Consider the following 21,698-nt stretch of genomic DNA (forward strand, 5'->3'; position numbering starts at 1 on the left):
GGGTCCCCAGGAGTTGAGAACCGCTGAATAGGGGGGCATGCACAACTATCAAAAACAGCTGCTGCTGGATTATATTGTGAGTCAAGGATGTGTGCACTTTTGAACAAGATCATTTGTATAATTTCAGTCATTTTGTATTTTTAGAATATGATATGCCGTTTTTGTTGTTGTTGTTGTTTTTTTGTTTTTTTTTTGGCAGGACTGTTTAAGCTTTAAGCACAGCTGTAAAGAAAATATCTCTTATGTGCATTTTCAACACTGTTTAAGTTTTTTTCCATCCCCTCTTTAAGTTCAGGCCGACATCAATGGATAAGCTTTGATGTCCTTTGATAGAAGAGCATAGGTCAGAGAAGCATAAAAATCAGAAGAGCATCTGTTATTAAAGGAATAGTTCACCCAAACATTTTCTGAGAATTTACTTTCTATCAGGTCATCCAGGTGACATTTAGATTTAAAGATTTAGAGAAATTTATCATATTACATCACTTGCTCACCAATTGGTCCTTTGTAGTGAATGGGTGTCATCAGAATGACAGTTCAAACGGCCGATTAAACACATCACAATACTCCACAACATTCCAGTCCATTAACTAATGTCTTCTGAAGTGAAAAGCTGCATGTTTGGTAGAAAACAACCCATAGGGTATTTTAACTTCACGGTAAAAAAAAACTGTGAAAATGCTACAGTACAAACCTGTTAAATGGATAACAGTAAGTTCCTGTAAAATTTACAAGGACAAACCGTAAATTGACGTTCCCAGAATTCCCTACGTTCCATTTCAAATTTTGTTTGAATTTGATGTTTTTTTTCTTTTATTTTCTTTTAAATAACTATGTTTCTTATCAGTTATGTTTATTAGGGTTGTATGTTACAGCTAATGTTGTTAAATTAATGTTTATTGCATATTTCAGTTTAATGAGTCTCACTATGATGGTGTTTAGTGCTTGTGTGAATGACACTGTGCACCTTCTATATATGTTATTATTTAAAAGCTGCTTGTGATGGGCTTTGGTTCATCATGTGACTTTTTCATCACCACCTGCATTTGGTTATCAGTGTATTTCAAAGGTACAAAACAGATTTCAGTACTTCAATAGGTTGGTATATTAATGTTATATCAGTTAATGAAATTACAGTATTTAACTGTAAATTTAAGTTAAAACCATAAAACCTAAAATGTTGTTACCGTATTTTTTACGGTAGAATTCCGGCAATCACAGCTGCCGGTTTCGTACTGTAAATTTTACATAATTTTTTTTTACAGTGTTTAAACCATCATTGAAAAAGTCCTCTTACATCATAATCTACCATCATATTTGTTTGGACTGTTTTTAATTGTACAAATTGCTTGATCTGTGCATATTTCTCTCCTGATTCAGAATAGACAACCTTTTCACTGGATAAAGCAATATGGATAGAGTAATTGTATTTTAACTGGAAGCAATGGTTTGAAGTTAAAAAAACGCCTTAATGTTTCTAACAAATGTTTCTTACAAACATGCAACTTTTCACTTCACAAGATGATAATTGATGGACTGGAGTCCTGTGAATTACTAGTGGATTATTGTGATGTTTTTATCAGCTGTTTGAACTCTCATTCTGACGGCACCCATTCACTGCAGAGGATCCATTGGGGAGCAAGTGATGTAATGCTACATTTCTCTAAAACGGTTTCAATGAAGAAAAACACTCATCTATATCTTAGCTGACTTGAGGGTAAGTACATTTTCACAAGGTTTTTTTTTTTTGGGGTGAACTATTCCTCTGTTTAACCTTATTTAAACTTGTCTGCATTCACACTACCTCTTGTTATGAAATATTTGTTACGCCATTATAAAAGCGTGTAGAAACTCATTTTGAACTGATCTGATTTAGAATAAATGCTGGTCATATAAAATAGTCAATTATGCTGAAAAGGAAATCATTTAGATACTGCCTCACCAAGAATGAGTTAGTAGATCCACATTCCTTTTATTTATAAGAATATTTATATCTCACCATCATTTTTCTTTCTATGCAACATCATTTATTTATACACATGCTGTTGTTTCAGCCAAACGGTAGCATGAAAAATGTCTGAATGTGTGAAGTTACATATGCAATTCATTGCTAACCATAAAACATGAACCGTAGAATTTGTATAACCAAATGAAACCTTCCAGATGAGGAATGAATCTGGAGATCTAGACTTAATTACACATTTCTTATTCATACTTGTTCTTTTTGTCCTATATAACCATAATGGTCTCTGTGTTTCCATAAGATGGATTTTTTATGTGAGTTATACATAAGCACCAAATATATTGTAGCCTTTGTGTTTCCAGGCAACAAGCAATCATAGAAGAACATGTGAAGAAGAAATCTCAATTAAGAAGAACAACCTCTGTATCCCAGCCTGCCGCTGCTGCGGACTGATTCATTCACAGGCACTGCATATCTAAGGTAATTAATACAATATATAGAATAGATGAAATTTTAATAAAAGCATAATTGTGCTTATTATAGCAAATATTGAATGTCAGTTGAATCAGTGCCTTTAATAGCTTAAAACACTTTAGTACTAATAAAAAAATATTGACTGTATTACTGATTTAATGAACAGGAAATTAGATAAGGATCAGAGTGGTTTTAATAAGAATATTAGACAGTGTCACATTAGATGCAACAAAAGCACATTGTAGATTTTTGATAGAAAAAGCATTATTTGTTCATGACTAACCTTTTGTGCAAGGTTTTTTGTAATAAGCTGTATCTTTATTCATAAAAGGGAATGATGGTTATAAACATCACTGAACAGTCAAGTGGAAATCACAGGTTCAGTTATACAATCTTCCTGCCAAATTAATTTGCCTCCATACTCACAAGCCCTGCTAAATGTGGCTCATATATTGTAATCTAGTGTTTTGTATATTATTTAGTGATTTAGTAATTTTATCGATGACTTTTGGTATTATTTTCTGTTTTTGTATTTTCAGCCGTGTGAGAATTGAGGAATAGTGTGATGTTAGGACAAGTGCGCTGTTGAAATGCAGAGAGTGTAACCGGTCAAGTACAGAATTAAGGCTATTACTCAGTATCACATAGAGAGGGCGCCAGATACGCAACAATTCTCCATCAATGCGCCAAATGTCGCCTTCAATGTATATTAATAATGAGCTTGATAAGGAGACAGACTGCAAGACTTCTCATGTCAAAACAATTAGTTTCTTTTCACGCTAGAACACTTGCATAATTAAACACACAAAGCCTTTAGACGTTTTTGAATCTATTCTTGTACAGCGTGCTTGTTTCATTGCAGAACTTTTTTGACAATTCTGAAGTAATTGCCTGAGTTAAATTTTACATTGATAGAGACAGATGAAAGGTGCAGAAGCTGTGCAAGCGATTGCTTTGATCTACAAATTTCAGAATCATCGCGTAAACATCCTCCGGCTACAGAGAAGCATGTCGAGCTGGTAAGAGAGAAGAGTGTTTAGAAGAGATTATGAGGTTATAATCTGGTTCCATATGCAATTCTATATTATATATAGAATAATTATTTATAATTTCATAATATTATAACAATATAAATAATAATAATAGTATTATTAATAAATATTCATTTGTATTCATGTCGCCTATTTAATTATTCGTTTTTACAAATATGCAGATACTGATAAATATTTTTCAGTCAAAATCTGCATTTTGCTCATATATGTGATTTTTAAGGATGACAATTTTAATATTTGAAAGACACTACTAGTATGAGACTATTTTTCTGATTAATTTTACGTTTTGAAAGTGAAAAAGGCACCCATGTACTTTTGGAGCCTGTTGATTTGATCATATGTTATTTTTCAATTTGCATAGTCCCTCCCTCCTTGAGAGTGCTTTTATATACACAGCACCTCCTCCTATGAGTGCTTTATTTGCATAGCTCCTCCCCAGATGAGTGGTTTTGCAGTGAATGATGCAGTGGTTGGTGAAGGCGTTCTGAGCTCTCGAATTACGCAGCCAAAGTTGGGAGCAGAGGCGCGCTTTGGAGATATATATTTTTTTCTGGTGACTCACCAAAATACTAAACGAATTGTCACTGCGCGCGCTTGTAGATTGTGTTTGCGCGTGAAATTTGTTGGCAATACATTCCTCTACTGCTCCGAGGACAGGGTGCGCCACAGGAACACGCTTTGGGCTTTCTTTAAAATATCAGGCATAAGCCTAACATTATGAGGTGCAGCCATGGCAGGCAAGGGTAAGACAGCTGCGAGGACGCTGGAGGATTTAACGCTCGATTCCGGTTATGGTGGAGCGGCGGATTCCTTCAGGTCGTCCAGCGTGTCGCTCTGTTGCTCGGACACGCATCTGTCGTATGCGCATGGGGGCAACTGCTGGCATCTGACTGAATCCATGCACAGCAGACACAACAGTTTGGACACGGTCAACACAGTCCTGGCGGAAGACACGGAGATCCTGGAGTGCTCGGGCCAGTGCGCCAAACTGCCCGAGCTGGAGGAGGACGTGCCGTGGAGCCTTGGAGAGGTGGAAGGCGCGCTGCGCAAAGACGAGGAGCTGTGCGTGGGGAACGCGTCGCGGGAGATCCTGGCCAAGCTCTCCGCGCTGGTCAGCCGCGCACTGGTTAGGATCGCCCGGGAGGCACAGCGCCTGAGTCTGCGTTACGCTAGATGCACCAAGGACGAGATCCAGAGCGCCATCAAGATGGTCCTCTCGTGGACCATCTCCGTGAACTGCATCACTGCGGCGCTCAGCGCGCTGTCGCTATACAACATGAACACGGGCGATAAGTTCAGCCGGGGGAAGTCTGCCCGATGCGGACTCGTCTTCTCCGTAGGGAAGTTCTTCAGGTGGATGGTGGATAGCCGGGTGGCCCTGCGCATCCACGAGCACGCGGCGATCTACCTGAGCGCCTGTATGGAGAGCCTGTTCCGAGAGGTGTTCAGCCGGGTGCAGAGGAGCGCGCTGGTGGAGAAAGAGAACGGAGTGCCAAAGTTTTCCGTGGAGTCCCTGGAACAGGCCATAAATAACGATTCGGAGCTGTGGGGTCTTTTGCAGCCGTATCAGCACCTCATTTGTGGCAAGAACGCAAGCGGTAAATGTTTACACTTTTTTTAGGGTTACACTTTATTCTAAGGTGGCGTTGTTATAGTGTAATTACATACATAAGTATTATCTACAAACTTACTTTAGAGTTATGTTTAGGTTTAGTTGCTTGTGTTTATACATAATTTACTAGTAAGTACATGCAACTGCTTAACCTTAAAATTAAGTTTGACCTATTTTAGTCTCAATAATTATTCAAGCTGAATATTTAGAATGTGCTTTTTATTTATTTAACCAAACCATGCACTTTTTGTCATTGATTCCTGCTTGTTAAATGATGCAAATACGTTGAAATGCACCTGAACTCAGTCACAATCCTATTTTGAGGTCAGTCAGCGTTCTACCCATCTACCTACTTACCTCCCACTTACCGTCTTTTTTGATAACACAATTGAAAGTGTGTTTCATAATAGCTGCCAACATGCACTCTTAAAATACTTTACCATCATCTAGAACATCCATTGAACCTTTCCATTGCACAAAAGGTTCTTTAAGTTATATACTAAGAAACTTATATTCTTAAGAAATGTTTGGCGAACGGTTCTTTATGCAACCCAGAATTGTTTTTCTATGGCATCACTGCGAAAGCCCCCTTTTGGAATCTTTATTTAATCAGATCCCTGCACCTCCTCGGTTGGTAACATCGTGTATGATCCCAGCTTCATAAATGATGTCTACTTCTCTGCAGCACTGTTGACTTATTTATTTCTCTGGGAGATAAATAACTTCTGTGGGAGGACATGAGTGAGTCCCAGCAGGATGTTTGTTTTCGGACTTCTTATTCATTTAGACACTGTAACAGGTGCAAACACAACGGGAAGGCCGTCACACTGTGTGCCGCAGTACCTTTTCCCTCCACCTGTTGAAACTCGATTTTGGTTTCTGACATGAAGGGCTTATTTTGATGACATAATCAAGGAGCCTTATTAGTAACATTTAAGGTTGCTATCCATTTCTGAATGTGATTAGCAACCACACATTGAGCCATCAGTTTGGGCTAGGTCTTTTTAATGGTTGAGTCAGATTACAGCAAGCCATAAAGATTCCTAAAATAAAATTCCACTCTTTGCTCTTCATGACGCAGCTCTAGGAGTTGACACATTTTGCATTATCACAGGCATGCCTGTGCTTTCTCTGGAAATCTGATGTGATGGACAGTTGGAGAGTATACCAAAATATCCACAGAACAGAGCTGCATATCTGTCTTCACATTAAAACTGTTTGTGGCAGTAATCTGCTCTGGCCACCCTATAAACACCACTTTTATACGCAATAGAGCAGGTAACATAATTGTTATGCCCATTAGGGCAGGATTTTCTTTGTTTATGCAAATAATTTTTAGCTGCAGAAAATTGTTATCTTTTACTCACCGTCATGTAATTACAAACTCATATAACTTTATTTTGTCTGTAGAACACAAAAGAAGAAATTTTGGAGAATGTAACAGTTGCTCTTTTTCATGCAATTACAATGATTGGAGACTTTTAAGATTCAAAAATAGGCTAGTTTAACTAAGTCTATGACTTCAAATGTTAAAGAATTTTACATTGTTACAAAAAAATCTATTTCAAATAAACATAATCTTTTTGAACATTATATATTCATCAAAGGATCTTAAAAATGTATCCTGTGTTCTACAAAAATATTAAGTGCAACTGTCAAGATTAAGCTCTAAATCAGACTAAGCTCTAAATTAGACTGATCATGTGACACTGAAAACTGAAGTAATGATGCCTGAAATTCAGCTTTGCTGTCATAGTCATAAATTAATTTTTTTAATTATATTAAAATAGAAAACAGTTATAATATTTCACAATATTAACATTTTACAGCTTTTTTGATCAAATAAATGCATCCTTGGTGAGTATAAATTATTATTTTAAAAACATTTTTTTTTTTTAAATCTTACCAAACCCAAACCTTTTAACTGAAGTGCATTTTGATTTATTTTATTAAAAAATCATTTCATTTTCATTTTAGTTTTCCTAAAAAAATTTGGGTCACAGATTGTTTATGGTGCTTTTACATTTACATAGATGCATTAAAGCTCCAGTTTCCATTTATTGTAATTGAAGAATGTACTGGATGCTCTTTTCCATACAAATGTAATCTTTTTTGGAGTAATTTGTACCTTTAATAGATTTTGGATTTGTCCTTGATGGAAGGCCACTATTATATTGCAGAAATTGTAAAGAAAAATGATGTGATCCAAAAAGTGCTTTGTTCCATGTCTCGTTTCTTTTCTTTTTTGTATCTGCCACCTTTCCAATGCTGAGATTTTGGGAGACTTTCTGCAAAGCCTCTTGTGTTTTTTTGCAATGTCACAATGGCCTTAGAAGGTTCAATTTTGGAGTAAATTGGTGTTGCTCTTAGCAGCTTTCAGAGTAGAGCAGTAACTGCAGCACTGATTGGTGATCAGCTCCTATATCTCAACCTTATACAGCCCCATTTTTTTATATGAGCACATCCAAGGTTGTTATGCATTGCTGATTTGTTAATTGATTGATATATGTAGGTTTCTCCTCTATGATTATCTCATTTTCTCCCTTTGCCCTTGTTCTTTTCATGCCTGGCTCCCTACTTTTCTCGAATACAAGAAAAGCTGTCCAACAGTTGCTTGAATAGTGGTTATGGTCAATTTTTCGTGGCCCACCCAGCAGGGTTGATTATCGACACACGCAACTGACAGACCGTTTACAGGAATAATGCGCTCTCTCGCTGCAAGAAAGAAGGAGAACAAAGAGACAAAGTTAAAGCGAAAGATGTGGAGGGACAAATTGAAAAGATGACAATGTCGGAATTGGATGGAGAGAGGTGATAAAGGTGAATAAAATGATACTGAAAGAGCAATGACTTGAGATGAGACGGTGAAATGAGAAAGTTGGAAGAAAATTAGCGTGAAGACACCAATATTAGGATAAAAGAGCAAGAAGGACTGTTGATAGGGTTTTGTGTCTTATGTAGGAGGTGGAAATCTGAAAGGGCCGCGAAAAGAGCAGACTGTGAGTCCCAGATAAGCCAAGAAAATGTAATTTTAGTTCTTGATATGAAGGGGTTTTGTTGCCTCCCGCAAAATATTGCATCTCTTCAATTTTGTTCGGTGCAGAAGCTGTCCCTCCACATCTATTATTGATGTATAGCTAATGTCGCTCCTCGATTTTGGTGTAATTTGTTTTTCATGAGTTGCTGACAGCAGTCGTTTCACTTGTTACTTGTCAAGCACATATAGGCTACACGTCAGTCAGGAAATGTGTCCCCTAAGAAAAGTGAGAGGTAGTTTCACTGCCTAAATGTGCTTGTGAAATGTTGCTTCGGGGTGTTTTGAACTCGATACCAATGCAACAGACGGTCAGCTGGCTCCAGTGAAGCTTGTGAAGTCTTTGATGTATCATGTTGGATGTATGGCAGATTTAGGACAGACAGAGCAATGCAATAATAGTCAACTATGATGATTTAAAATGCAGTGAAGAACAGCCGGAGGCCCAACTTACTAGCTTATATGTATCGGTAAGATTTTTGAAAGAAGTGCCTTATGCTCACTAAGGCTGCATTCATGTGAGCAGAAATACAGTAAAAGTAGTTATATTGTGAAATAGTATTGCAATTGAAAATAACCCTTTTCTATTTTGATATGTTTTAAAATGTTATTTATTCCTGTGGAATCAAAGCTGAATTTTCAGCGACTGTTACTCCAGTCTTCAGTGTTACACGATCCAAGAAAAATATCTTCTTATCATGATGCAAAAATATTTTTTTGTTGGAAACCGTGATACATTTGCTCTTCTGGATTCACAGAATTGAATGATAATATGCTTTTTGACTGGATTGTAAATTGATGCTTGAGAACCAGATCTGTCTAAGTCGTAAACGAATTATTCAGACTGGTTTTGTGAACTAGATCAACTGATTGATTGAAAAGACTGAAAAGAATGATTCAGAAGTCTGACTTTGAAATAAAATGCACAAGATATTTTTATGGCGCTTTTGTAGCACCCTATGAAATCCATTCCTGAATTTTAAAATACCAAATTAACAAATGATAACATTTCTGATTTATTCTTTCCCAGATCCAGTGTTTTCCTGGATTCTGTTTTAATGGTTGAATTAAATTTTAATAATCAAAAAACATGTCTAATCCTACAAAGAAATCACATGGGTTTGAAACAGCATGAGGCTCGGTAAATGATAAAATGTTTTGATTTGTGTTATCCTATAGTCAATCATATCAAAAAACGCCAAAGCTCGTGTTAGTCACGATTCGTCCTGTAGTCTGTATCTCACATCATTCCTCCCACACTCTTCTGATTGAGCTTGACCTTGCCTTAATGTCAAAAATCTGTTTTTATTTCCAATTCTGACAGTCCCTGATTTGCAGCTATCAGGCCCTGCCATGTAGCTCTGTTAGTTACATATTGGTTTGAGTTTTAATCAGCTATGGATTACTCTTTGTAAGATTTCAGTTAGTAAATGCTGGCGTCCGCTACATGATGTATTGATGGGGTCTTCTTAGTCAGTGTGCATGGTGTACTGCCCCCTGACCTCTCTGAAGGATTAGATTGTAGGAATGCTGTTCCAGCAGGTGGCTGATGAGTATATTCTGAGCCCACGCTGAGCTCAGGCCAACGGTGAAACACACTGTCAGCCATGATTCTCTACAACACTCCTCTTCATGAGGGCTGGCTGCAGCATGGACAGCTCACAGCCAGATTTCTCCCACTCCACAACAACCTGTGGGGAGCATTTAACTCATAAATCATTGATACCCCTTGATTTATGATGCACCGTTTCTGGTCGATAAACTGATAATTGTTTTCATGTTATGTCTGGGTAGCCAATATGTAACCGATATTAAAATTCACACTTTTTTGTCTGAATAAATTAAAAATAAAACTTATAAAATTAAAATTAAAATCAGTTGTTTTAAATGCTCTAATAATCACAATACACTCTTAAGAAAAATGGTTCTAAACAGTACCAGAAAAGGGTTCTTCGGCTTGTAACAATAGCAGAACCCTTTTTATAGGGTTCCATAAAGAAGCATGCTTTGAAAATGCTATATAGGACCTTAATGGTCTTTTTAATGATAGTTTATTTTCATTAATATTAGTACATTCGTATATTTATATCTTTAATAGTATTATTAATATTATTTGTGTATATGATTTATTAGTATAGTTTTTTACCCCTCTATCTGCCTGGTCTTATATTATCTTGTAGCCTCTATTAGGGTTTTTACATAATAAAACAACAACAATAGCATGTCAATTAGGTACTTTTATTGATTTATTTTTAATGAAATGAGAAATTGCAACAAAATTGACAGTGATCTAACAACAGTTATTAGCAGAATACATTATTAAATGACAATTGACATTGAACATAAATAAATACTTAAAGTAAAACAAAATAGAAACAGAAAATAGTGATGAAGACCATGTTCCAGTGAAATATCTTCATATGCCTTTAAGTACTGTATTTAAATATGATGCCTGGAAGTCCATCTTTATAAATATTTTGATGTGATTGAGTGGCAGTTTCTCTCTGTAGATGACGAGGTTGTAGGATGTGACAGCATCTGAAATGCACAATTGAGTTTACAGTTACAATGTGTCTCCTTCCATTTGTTTAAAACAATTGTTTATGAAGGTCAAAAGTAGTATGTTAAAAGGAAAAAGTGATATAAAGTCATGGGATAGCTGTGACTGGGTATGTTTATGCATAAACCCAAGTAATAATAATAGTAATAATAATCATCATCTCACATAAATTCTATCTTTGTTACTAACTTTAACTGAACAGGGCTGGTCACACTTACATATTCTGTTAAACTAAAAAGAGACAAAAAGACATTGGTAGGAAACCAGTTACAATTTGAAAGTTAAATTATATATTAAGAAAGAAATTATTTATCTGTTGAATGTGTTGAACTTGACAGTCTGTGTAGCTGAATGGCTGAGCTCCAGAAAAGCAGTATTGAGCCTTTTATATATATATATATATATATATATATATATATATACAGTATATATGTGTGTGTGTGTGTGTGTGTGTGTGTAACCTATTAGGGTTTTACATTAAAACAACAAGAACAATGTTATGTGAATTGGGTACTTTTTTATTGACATGTAATATTGTAGCAAAAATGTCAGTGCTCTTATCAACAGTTATTAGCTGAATACATTAAAAAAATGACAATTGTTATCTGCAGATGATGAGGTTGTGGGACGTGATGCACAACTGAGTTTAGAATTACAGTGTGTCCATTTGTTTATGTAAAAACAATTATGTTCATGAGGGCCAAAAGTGGCAAAAAATGAACAGTATGTGAACCCTTCACAATCTTAAAAGGAAAAAAGTGATATAAAGTCATGGGATAGCTTTATAAAACCAAGTAATAATTAAGAAAATTCTAACAGTATGGATTATAAATTCAATATCTCTGTTACCTACTTAGTGGAGAAGAGGAGAGAAGTATCCTCAGCTTAAAAGAGCTGCTCACACCTACATGTGACCAAAAAACTAAAAAGAGAAAAGAACATGTTTGTTTGGAAATTTGTATTTAAATGTAAGAATGAAATCATTTACCTGTTGAGAGTGTGTTGACAGTCTGTGTAGCTGTATCACTGAACTCCAGAAAATCAGTAATGAGGTGCTTTGACAGTTACAGATTTGAAAAACAAAAGGGCGGGAATAAAGAACCCTAAAATCTAACACAAAGAACCATTTCAGCATAAAAGGGTTCTTCAGGATGCTATGGTTCTAAATATAACCGTTACTACATGTAAAGAACCTTTAAAGAACCATATTTTTTTAGAGTGTATTGTAAAATACAGAATTTATGTTAATTTTGAGATTTGTTGAAGATTACATTTAACAGTGTTAATAAATTTATAGTGTTTTTGAAAACTAACTTTAAATGAGCGTTAGATGACAAAAAAAGATAATCTCAATGTAAAAATAAGGAAAATAAGTGTGCACACTGTCCAGTATCGACCAATAGTAAAAATAATAATAATAATAATATATATATAATATTTTTTATATAGATTGTATTGGCTCAAAACCAATATGGTACCAATGTTTTGTGCATCCACTTTTATTTGGACTGGTTTACATAGTTTAGATTTTTTGTAGTATTGTGTTCGTTTTATTTTAATGCTATGAACTTTCTTTTACATAAGAAATGAAGGAGTGCAATGAAACAGAAAATGATGCAGAGGGCTCAAGATGAGTTTTTAAAAGTTGGCTTATTTTTCATTTGATACGCAATCTTAAAAACATAACTGCTGTGCAGGAATTTTTCAAAAACAATAAATGAAATGCAATTGGGCAGAGACGGTCTTTGGACAACATCATAACCCATACGAAATTTCTAAGATCAACCTGCTCCATCCATTATGAACGTCATCTTTAATGGAGATCTTTGGACATTCCCAAAGGCACTGCAGATCACGTTTGCATGCAACAGTTCTTGTTTTCTGCAGTCACGTTTCAGTCTCTATATGCCAGTGAAGCATGTAGCTGGTTGCAGATTCTCTCTATTGACATGTAAGATTATTTTACTAAATCCAATCTATTTGAAGTCTGCCACTGCAAGCTGCAGGAAAACTGATTTCAAAAGGACGCTTGCATGGTAGACCGAGTTCTTGCGTCCTTGACTGCCTTTTGACATTAAAGTCGCGTAATCCTTTCAGATGTGTTGATGCAGCCTACATCATAATTGCATAATTACAAGGCTGTTCAGAAGTTGCATGTGTTCTTTCCATGAGCAACAAAAGCCTTGAGCTGTCGCAGTGTTTGTTTATTTCTTTTCTTTCTATAGACATAAGGAGTGTTTGTAATGTGGACAGCTTTGAATTGAGAATGATGTCCTGATGATTATCTGCAGTGTTGACCTGTGTTTGAGATGAGAAGAGGAAGTTAAATGTGTTTGTATTGTTAAATTCTGCTCAGTTTTGTTTAAAGACCCACTGAATTCAGTTTACTTTCTGATGTGGATCCATTTCCTGTTAAATCATGTATTGGTATGCATTGGCATAGATTTTTATGGATATAACATTTAAGTATTGGTTGAAAAAGATACAAAGTAAAAATTTTCCTGACGCTTCGGGTTAAGTATATTGGAACAATATGAAACCGGTTGTTTAATTTAGTAAATAACATTATATTTAAAGCATATTAAAACATATTTAAATATATGTATAGAAGGTCCAGTTTATATGTATATATGTAGTTTAAATGAGTGTGTTTGTCCTCATAGCTACTAGACATTGGCTTTATAGCACAGAACTCTCATTTTGATTTCATTGAGTCTTTAATGTCAGCAGTCAAGAATGGTCAGGAATTTCAGATGGAATAAGTAGATATTACGTGACATAGTAGAAACGAGACGCAGTAGTTTGCATTTGCCATTTACAAAACAGTTTATTTCCATTGAAACCATGGTTTAATGTTTCATATAATCTTTAAAACATGCCCAGAAGTTCTGCCAGCCCCATGCGTCATTTATTTTACATTCCTCCAAGCTTTGCATTATTCAGATGACTGTTACAGTTTTGCCTTCATTTTCAGTCTCTGATTCGGCAAAGTGAATTCCATTAAAACAGACTTTGACAGAGGTGCCATTAGTAAGACGTCGCTCTGTGGGAAGTAAATGAATGACTTTGTTGTCATAAGCTGCATATTAAAGCATCGGGCATCTCTGTGGCCTCGTCTTTCCAGGCTATTTCAGGCTCTGCACCGGATGAACCCCAAAGGCTGTGTGTGAGTGTACATAGGCACATGGTGAAACATTTTTTATTCTTTTTTTTCTTGGGTTTCACATCCACCTAAAATAGAAATCTTATAATTAGAAAGCAACTAGTGTAGAACTAGGAGATTTGTATTGCAGTTTTTCTTTTAAACTTGCATATATGGCTATAGTTTTCGATTATTAATGATCGTCAGATTCTATCTCATCTATGTGTGCTATTGGGTGTTTCCTGCATTCCTCTCGGGAATCGTCCCTTGCGTATTTTGTATGTAACAAATGCTATTGGAATTCAGTAAACATGTCCCTACTTCACTTATAATGCAATGCACAGGCATGTTCTGCGTCCTTAAAGGAATAGTTCACCCAAAAATGAAAATAATGTCATCATTTACACACCTTCATGTCATTCCAAAGCTGTGTGGCTTTCATTCTTCACAACATGAAGAATGAAACAACATTGACTTCCATTGTATGGACCAAAATTCTTCTTTTGTGTTCCATAGAAGAAAGGAAGTCATACAGGTTTGAAACGTTTGAGGTTGGGTAATTTGTATTTTTTGGTGAACTATCCCTTTAAGGCGGTCTATGTGTACTACAAGGTGTAATTTGTTGCTGTTAACTGTGCATATTCTTTGTGAATGTGTAAGTAAAGTCACGTTTTACTCAATGTGATATGAGCCAAGCAAACCAAAAGATAGAATTGTGTAATGCCCCAGTAATACACGAGTTTTTAAATTTGTTTGGCTTGATGCTTGTGTTCAGATGGCTTAGATTAAGGCATTCAGGTCACCATAATGAATTCTGGGTTGTGTTCGGAAGAGCAGTGATTTTTTTTCTCCCTTTGAACAGGGTTTGAAAGCAGGATGCTATTGATTAGTGGAGAGCTTCTCCACCACTGATTTTTTTTGGCGGAAAGGCAGGAAACAGGTGGTATTTTTAACTACAAAAACACATTGTTCTTGAGCTACTGTTTTGTTTTAGCATTTAAAAAACAGAAATCTCAAGTACTTGTCAATTTTCAGTCGTATTTGGAGTACAAGGTTTTATAATAACTGCTTCGGAATATTTCTTGTAATATAGCTGATGAATCATTCCCGTAATTTCCTCTGACGGTGATTGTGAATCACAGCGTTACACAGCCTGGAGCTGTTTGACATGATGACCATCTGGAATGACAAGGAAAAATGATATCAAAAGTGCACTGGATTGCTCAGTTGTGTTCGTTACATTGCACTGAAATGCTTTCAGGAGCAGCGTATTGAAATATTTGAGTTAGGCCTGTAAGTTTAAAATGAAATTGAATTGCATGATATTGTGATTACCGTAATTAATACTTAATCACATATCAGTTTGTGTTGAAAAAAGTGCCTAGATGAGATTATTCAAAGACATTCCTTGTGGCAGATTAAAACATTGAATAATAGTAATACAAAAAATTAAATTGGAGTTTGTCATTTTATTTCTGCCTACAGTCCTCATTTAGCCGAATTCAATCTGTGCTAAATTTGTAGTCTCTATTGAGAATGCACGTGTGATGGTAGATATTGCGATTCAAGTGTCTCTTGCTCTGGTGGCATCAGTGTCTGTGTTGTATACCGTGTCTGCCCTTTTGTCATGCTCACAAAGTTGTAATTAACAGTTTTCAAAAGGCCTCTCGTTTTTTTTCTCAGAGTCCTACTAATTACTGTTTTGCTGGCAGTCCCTGGAGAGAAGGGGAGAGTCCACAGAAACTGGCAAAATAATATAGCGTCTTTCATTCGACAGAAGCCAGAAGGAAACAAACAATTAGGCTGACTTATGAAGGTGGGTGGCAGAGGGGTTTGTGGGAGCACTGACAGCAAAACAACTGCATGTTCATCTCCTTTAGGGATGAAGGATCACATGCTTGAGAGGAAACGATGGGGAGAAAGGGAGTTGGGCTTGTGATTGGGAAATGACCTGAGTTGGACTCAAATTTGGGTTGTAAAACCACAACATGTCAGAGCAGGTACACCACCCATGAAGCCACAATAAGAGATTTACACCTGTACTGACTGATGTGGTCATGTCATTCATTATATTATACAAAATGTGTTACCAGTGTATGTATGGATCTGTTTATATGCATTTTAATTTTAATTGCAAATAATTTGTACTTATAGTAATTTAACTGAATATATGCATACATTCAGCAATACATAATAGATTGGAAATAAATGTGCTTTCTGTACATTATTATATAATGAATGCACAAAAGTAGTAACAAATTAATAATTAACTAAAATAATTAAATATACTTTTTGTTTTTTAGTTATTTGATTATTTATATAGTTTTATGTATTTTTCTTAATTGTACCCATTTTTATAGTAAGCAAATAGAATATGCAACAAAAAAAAATAGTAATACATATATAGGAGATTTAGGAGATTTACTATAAATTGCAATATTTGCTTTTTTTAATTTAACATTTAGTTTTTATTGTAAACAAATAGAATATACACAAATTCAGTTATATGGATATTTTATTAATTTGCATGCGATTAATCTAAAAATTTTAACGCGTTAATATTTTTTTTAATGCAAATTAATCGTTTGATAAGGTTTGACCCCAACTTCTTCCCGTCATCGCAGCGCGGAAGGTTATCCATCAATGTGTGATGAGGGTACAGCGAACCAGTGTTGCCAGGGCAGTGGCTGCGGCACAAGTGGGCTATTTTGAAAATACAGTTGCGGGAAAAATTACAGAGCCATGGGCTGTGGTTTTTTGGGATACTTTTATAATGTACCACGGCCGCCCAAAGTGTATATAGACAAATAAAAATTAAAATAGATCCTTTTACTAATGTATATTATACTTGGAATGTATCCCTGGCAACTTAAGAACGGAGAGGCGGTTGTAACATCACAAACAACGTGAGTTTCAGCAGAGCACATGTTAAGGCTTTTACACAGCAGAAATAAACATGACAACAGCCACTATAGACTATATAAGATAATAAACACACGCTTATGATAGGATACATTTGTATGTAATTTTCTTGAGTTGAATGTGTACATCTGAAATGCTAATTTGTGCAGCGATATAAAAGGCTATAAATAGCACATTTTAACAACAGTAAACGACCAAATTCCACATGTGATCGCAAAAGAAAGTTATTACAAACACTCGATGGTGGTTTGAAGTGAGTTCTGAGTAAAAGTGTACTATTAATCTCATAAATTGAAGCATAAATTATGAAGCATGATGCTAATATTAGCTGTAATGCAGCTGCAGAACAGGTCCAATTCTTCTTCATAATGCATTTTGTCATAATACTTCATGTAAGGTCGCAAGAAAATGTTTTGTTGTATTTATTTAGAAATACTTTTGGTAATAGTTGGGTAAATGTATACCGGGATTGAAGCGATGTGGCTTGGTAAACGTTTTATTGTCAGTATAATGGCTGAATAAAAACAAAAGAATAATGATAAAAGAATAAGGATTATGTCTCATACCTGGCGGAAGTGTGAAAGGTTCTGTTTCCTAGTTTGTCATGCATTTCTTTATTTCAACACATTTACAGGTAAATCCTAGTATTTTAAATTTGTGATTAATCATGATTAATCACAGTCCATGACTGTGATTAACGCGATTAAATTTTTTAATCGATTGACAGCACTAAAATATATATTTATTTATTGTATTTATTTGTTTGTTTGTTTCTGCTTTTGTACATTTATCTGGTTGTGCCCGCTCAGGCTTTAGGGAGCCAACACCCTTATGCCTTGAGGGTTGACAGGTCTGGACTTGTGGGTAACTGATGTGGTGTGGTGGGAATGGGAACCGGAATAAACCACTGCAGGTCATCTCTAGTTTTCTCCTCTCTCGTCTTGTCACATCCAGTAATCAACTGGCACACACATGCATATGCTATCAGCGTGCTGCCCACTCTCACCATCACATGCAGACGTATACACACACTGCACACTCACACACGCTTATCGGTAATACTCACACACCCACACGCAGGCTGCTTGCACAGTTACTGCTGCTCACCACACCCTGTGCCTGCCATAGCAACAGAAACCAGTCTTACGGCTTTGCTCTTCCTACAAATACATCCTCACTTTAACTCTCCATGGAAAAACATCTTTCTTTATCTGTTTTTTCCCCCTCACCCACAGCAGAATCTCCCCATGTTTACCATCCATCTATCTTGGTTTCCCCTCGGGATGCGTGATACGACGGCCCATAGACAGTTCATTCCTTACCTTCTGCCACAGAAACATAAATGCAAGATCAGCAGGGGCTTGTAGTCTGTGACTTTCACAGCCTGGCATTGATGGGCCGGGGATTTGAGAGTCTTAACCTCTGGTGTCATCACCTAATATCAACTCCCACAATGCAATTTACCATCCCGCCACCCGCCCCAGAGTGAGAGGCTCTTGTGAGAATTGCCCTGAGACCACTTGGAAGAGAGATTCATATTTTGTGAGTCTTTCATTTCACTTTTAAGATGCTTTAACAGCTCACCTTGCGCACACTGTGTTATTACTTTATTCTACCCAAAAGATAAGATATCAGGAAGACGGGCTTGTTGTCACAATTTATAGTCCAGTAAATATTTCTTAGGCCAAGTATACAGACCTAAAACTTGGCCAAAAAAAAAAAGAATCTAAAAAATCTTTTGAACATCTTTATTTGTTAAACAGGAAAACATTTCTAGTTGGTTTTTGGGCATGTTGTCACAAAAAAGTTAATGTAATTTGTGACAATAGTATCCTGACGTTTAAATGGCTGCTATGATAGGTTTTTCTGCAAAATTTAAAACATTATAAAACATTGTTTTGGCATAAAACGTAGTGTAAGAATTTAGTTAGAATTTTTTATTTTTTTTGTGTGTGATTTAATTCATTCAGAATTCTAATTTCAGAGGATTTTTGATATTGTATAAAAGATATATGAAGAAATTACTATAGAAAATACATTTGTGTAATTGGGCCAGGGTTGTTGTTGTTAAATAAAACTACAACCATGAAGAACATTACTTTGTTACTTGAAATAAAACAAATATTAACTGAAAAAATGAAAATAAAATATAAAACAGCCAAAACCTATTTTATTTAAGCTCATTTTTGTTAAGTTTAACTACAATAACTAAAGCTGAATAAACTAAAAATTTAAATGTAAAGGAAATAAGACGCTTTTGACATATTTAAAGAACACAAAAATGACAAAACACTAGCAAAATTACTAAAACTAAAATTAAAGTGAAGACAGAAAATATATAATTAAAGTCTAATTCAAAATATTAACAAAAACTATTATTAATGTTACTATTATAATTCAATAAAACTTCAACCATGAAAAATTTGAATTTAATTATATTTCTAATTATAATTTAAAATAAATAAACCCTTTAGACATATTTAAAGTAGTGCTCTCAAACGATTAATTGTGATTAATCGCATCTAAAATAAAAGTTTTTGTTTACATAATATATGTGTGTGTACTGTGTATATGTGTATATATATTTAGAAAATATTTACAGGTATTTAAATGTATATATTTATATTTATATACATTATATTAAATATATTTAATACATAAATATAATATATTTTTCTTAAATCTATACATGCATGGGTATATATTTAAATACATAATAAATATACACAGTACACACACATATAATGTAAACAAAACCTTTTATTTTGGATGCAATTAATCGCGATTAATTTAAAGAAAACTAAAGCTAATAAAAATGACAAAACACATAACAAAATTACTAAAACTAAAATTAAAGTGTAGACAGAAAAAAATCAAATCTAATTCAAAATATCAACAAAAGCTATTATTAATGTTATTAAAGTAACACTGAATTGGACTTTTCACTCAAAACCTTATAGTTACTGAGATATAGCCCCAATAGCTTAGCCTCAAACTGATGTTTCTTAAAGCTGCATAATATAGCTCCTCAAACACCCAGTTTTCTACTTCTGAAAAATTCCTGAGCAGGATGATCAGTTAAACAATGTGAGGTGTGAAAAAATGTGAATCAGCAAAGCTGAGCTCCATCAAAAGAAGCACAAAAGTATTGTGTGAAGTCTGAGCAGCTCGGCATTCTATCTTTCACACACTGTATTTGTTTTCTCGCTCACTTTATATCCATTTCCCTGCCTCCCTGGTCCTTTTCCGCTCTCTTTTTCATACACCCACTCTCTCTGTTGCTAAGGGATCTTCACCTTGCATTATCCACTCTGGAAATCATTAACCAAACCATCATTCTATCTCCAGCATCAGCTTTATGTTCATAAAAGCCGTAATTCACAAATATATAAACATATCAAACGTTCCAGCATTCGCTGTCCATTTATCAATGCATCTTTGTCCCTGCATATGCCACTGCAGTAAAAATTCACTGCTGAGTATTACGAGAAACAGAGTGATGTGGGTGCAGATGAGGAAAAAAAGCTCATTAAATGATTGCAGCATTGCACAAAATGTCATCATTAGGACTTCCAGTTCCACTCCCTCCATTGCTGTGGGAATCACAGTCCAGCTGTTCTGACACCTTCCGTTGTTTCCTCTCGTTTAGTCAGACGTCCAACTCGATTACCACTGCCTGGCTGGAGAGGAACCTGCAAGCTCATGGTGTTTCTTTAGGGACTGTGGAGTCTTTTATTTTACACTTTTGGAAGAGTTATTGTACAAGTTGCCAAAATTCCAGTGTTCCCTTAAATTTTTGATAAAATATAATTTTATTTATGTATAATGTATAGATTTTGTAATGTATAGATATGTATAATGCATAGGTTTTTATATAATTGTAATATATAAAATACTTAAATCATATTAATTTATGTAAGTATATTTAATGTATTATGATCATATAAATTTATGTAAATAATAATAATATTTAAAAAAAAATATTATATACACTGCCGTTCAAAAGTTTGGGATAAGATTGAATGTTTTTAATGAAGTTTCTTATGCTCATCAAGGCTGCATTTATTTGATCAAAACAACAACAACAAAAAAACACACTAATATTGTGAAATATTATATTGCAATTTAAAATAACACTTTTATATTTTGATATATTTTAAAATGTAATTTAAACAGTATTTATTCGAAATATAAATCTTTTTTTTTTTTTTTTAACTTTAAAAAGTATTATTTAGCAAAGATGTGTTAAATTGATAAAAATCAATAGTAAAGACTTATATTGTTAGAAAAGATTTCTCTTTTGAATAAATCTTGTTCTTTTAATCTTTTTATTCATTAAGAAACCTGAAAAAAAGTGTCACAGAAATGGATATACTACTGTTTCCAACATTGATAATAAATCAGCATATTAGAATGATTTCTGAAGGATCATGTGACACTGAAGACTGGAGTAATGGCTGATGAAAATTTAGCTTTTGCATCACAGGAATAAATGATATTTTAAACTATATTAATATAGAAAATCATTATTTTAAGTTGTAATAATATTTCACAATATTCCTGTTTTTTCTGTATATTTGGTCGAATAAATACAGCCTTGATGAGCATAAGAGAATTCTTTTAAAAAAAAATTAAAAAAAATTGTTTATGTAGTGTAATTATATGAAAACAGTAAATACTTAAGTAAAATAAAAAGCCTTATGTAATAGATTTATGACATTTGGATGAACTCAAGAAATCGCTCACTTTTTTCTCCACATATTTTTGAGTCTGTTCTCTGAAATAAGCAACTGCGTATGCGACTTGGATGTAAAATTGGCTTTGATACAGATGCAGGGCTTGCCTTTTTGGTATAAGGGTGCAAGGTTCAGACATGAGATAAAACCTTTATCAAACAGCTTCAAAAATGAAATTGTTGAAAAATCTTCAAAGTGCAAAT

At 34.7% G+C, this 21,698-nt stretch overlaps 1 protein-coding gene across 2 annotated transcripts in view; it reads left to right on the forward strand.

The window, feature by feature from the left end:
• Nucleotides 1-3,923: 3,923 nt before the first annotated feature.
• Nucleotides 3,924-21,698, forward strand: part of btbd11a (BTB (POZ) domain containing 11a) — a 140,367-nt gene continuing 122,592 nt past the window's right edge. For both annotated transcript variants that reach the window (XM_058774239.1, XM_058774240.1), the window contains exon 1: nucleotides 3,924-5,087. In XM_058774239.1, coding sequence (XP_058630222.1) covers nucleotides 4,220-5,087 — 868 coding nt within the window. In that variant the 5' untranslated portion in view covers nucleotides 3,924-4,219. The remainder of the gene's footprint in view (nucleotides 5,088-21,698) is intronic.

The sequence above is a fragment of the Onychostoma macrolepis genome, chromosome 04 (assembly GCF_012432095.1).
Source record: "Onychostoma macrolepis isolate SWU-2019 chromosome 04, ASM1243209v1, whole genome shotgun sequence".
Taxonomy (NCBI): Eukaryota; Metazoa; Chordata; class Actinopteri; order Cypriniformes; family Cyprinidae; genus Onychostoma; species Onychostoma macrolepis.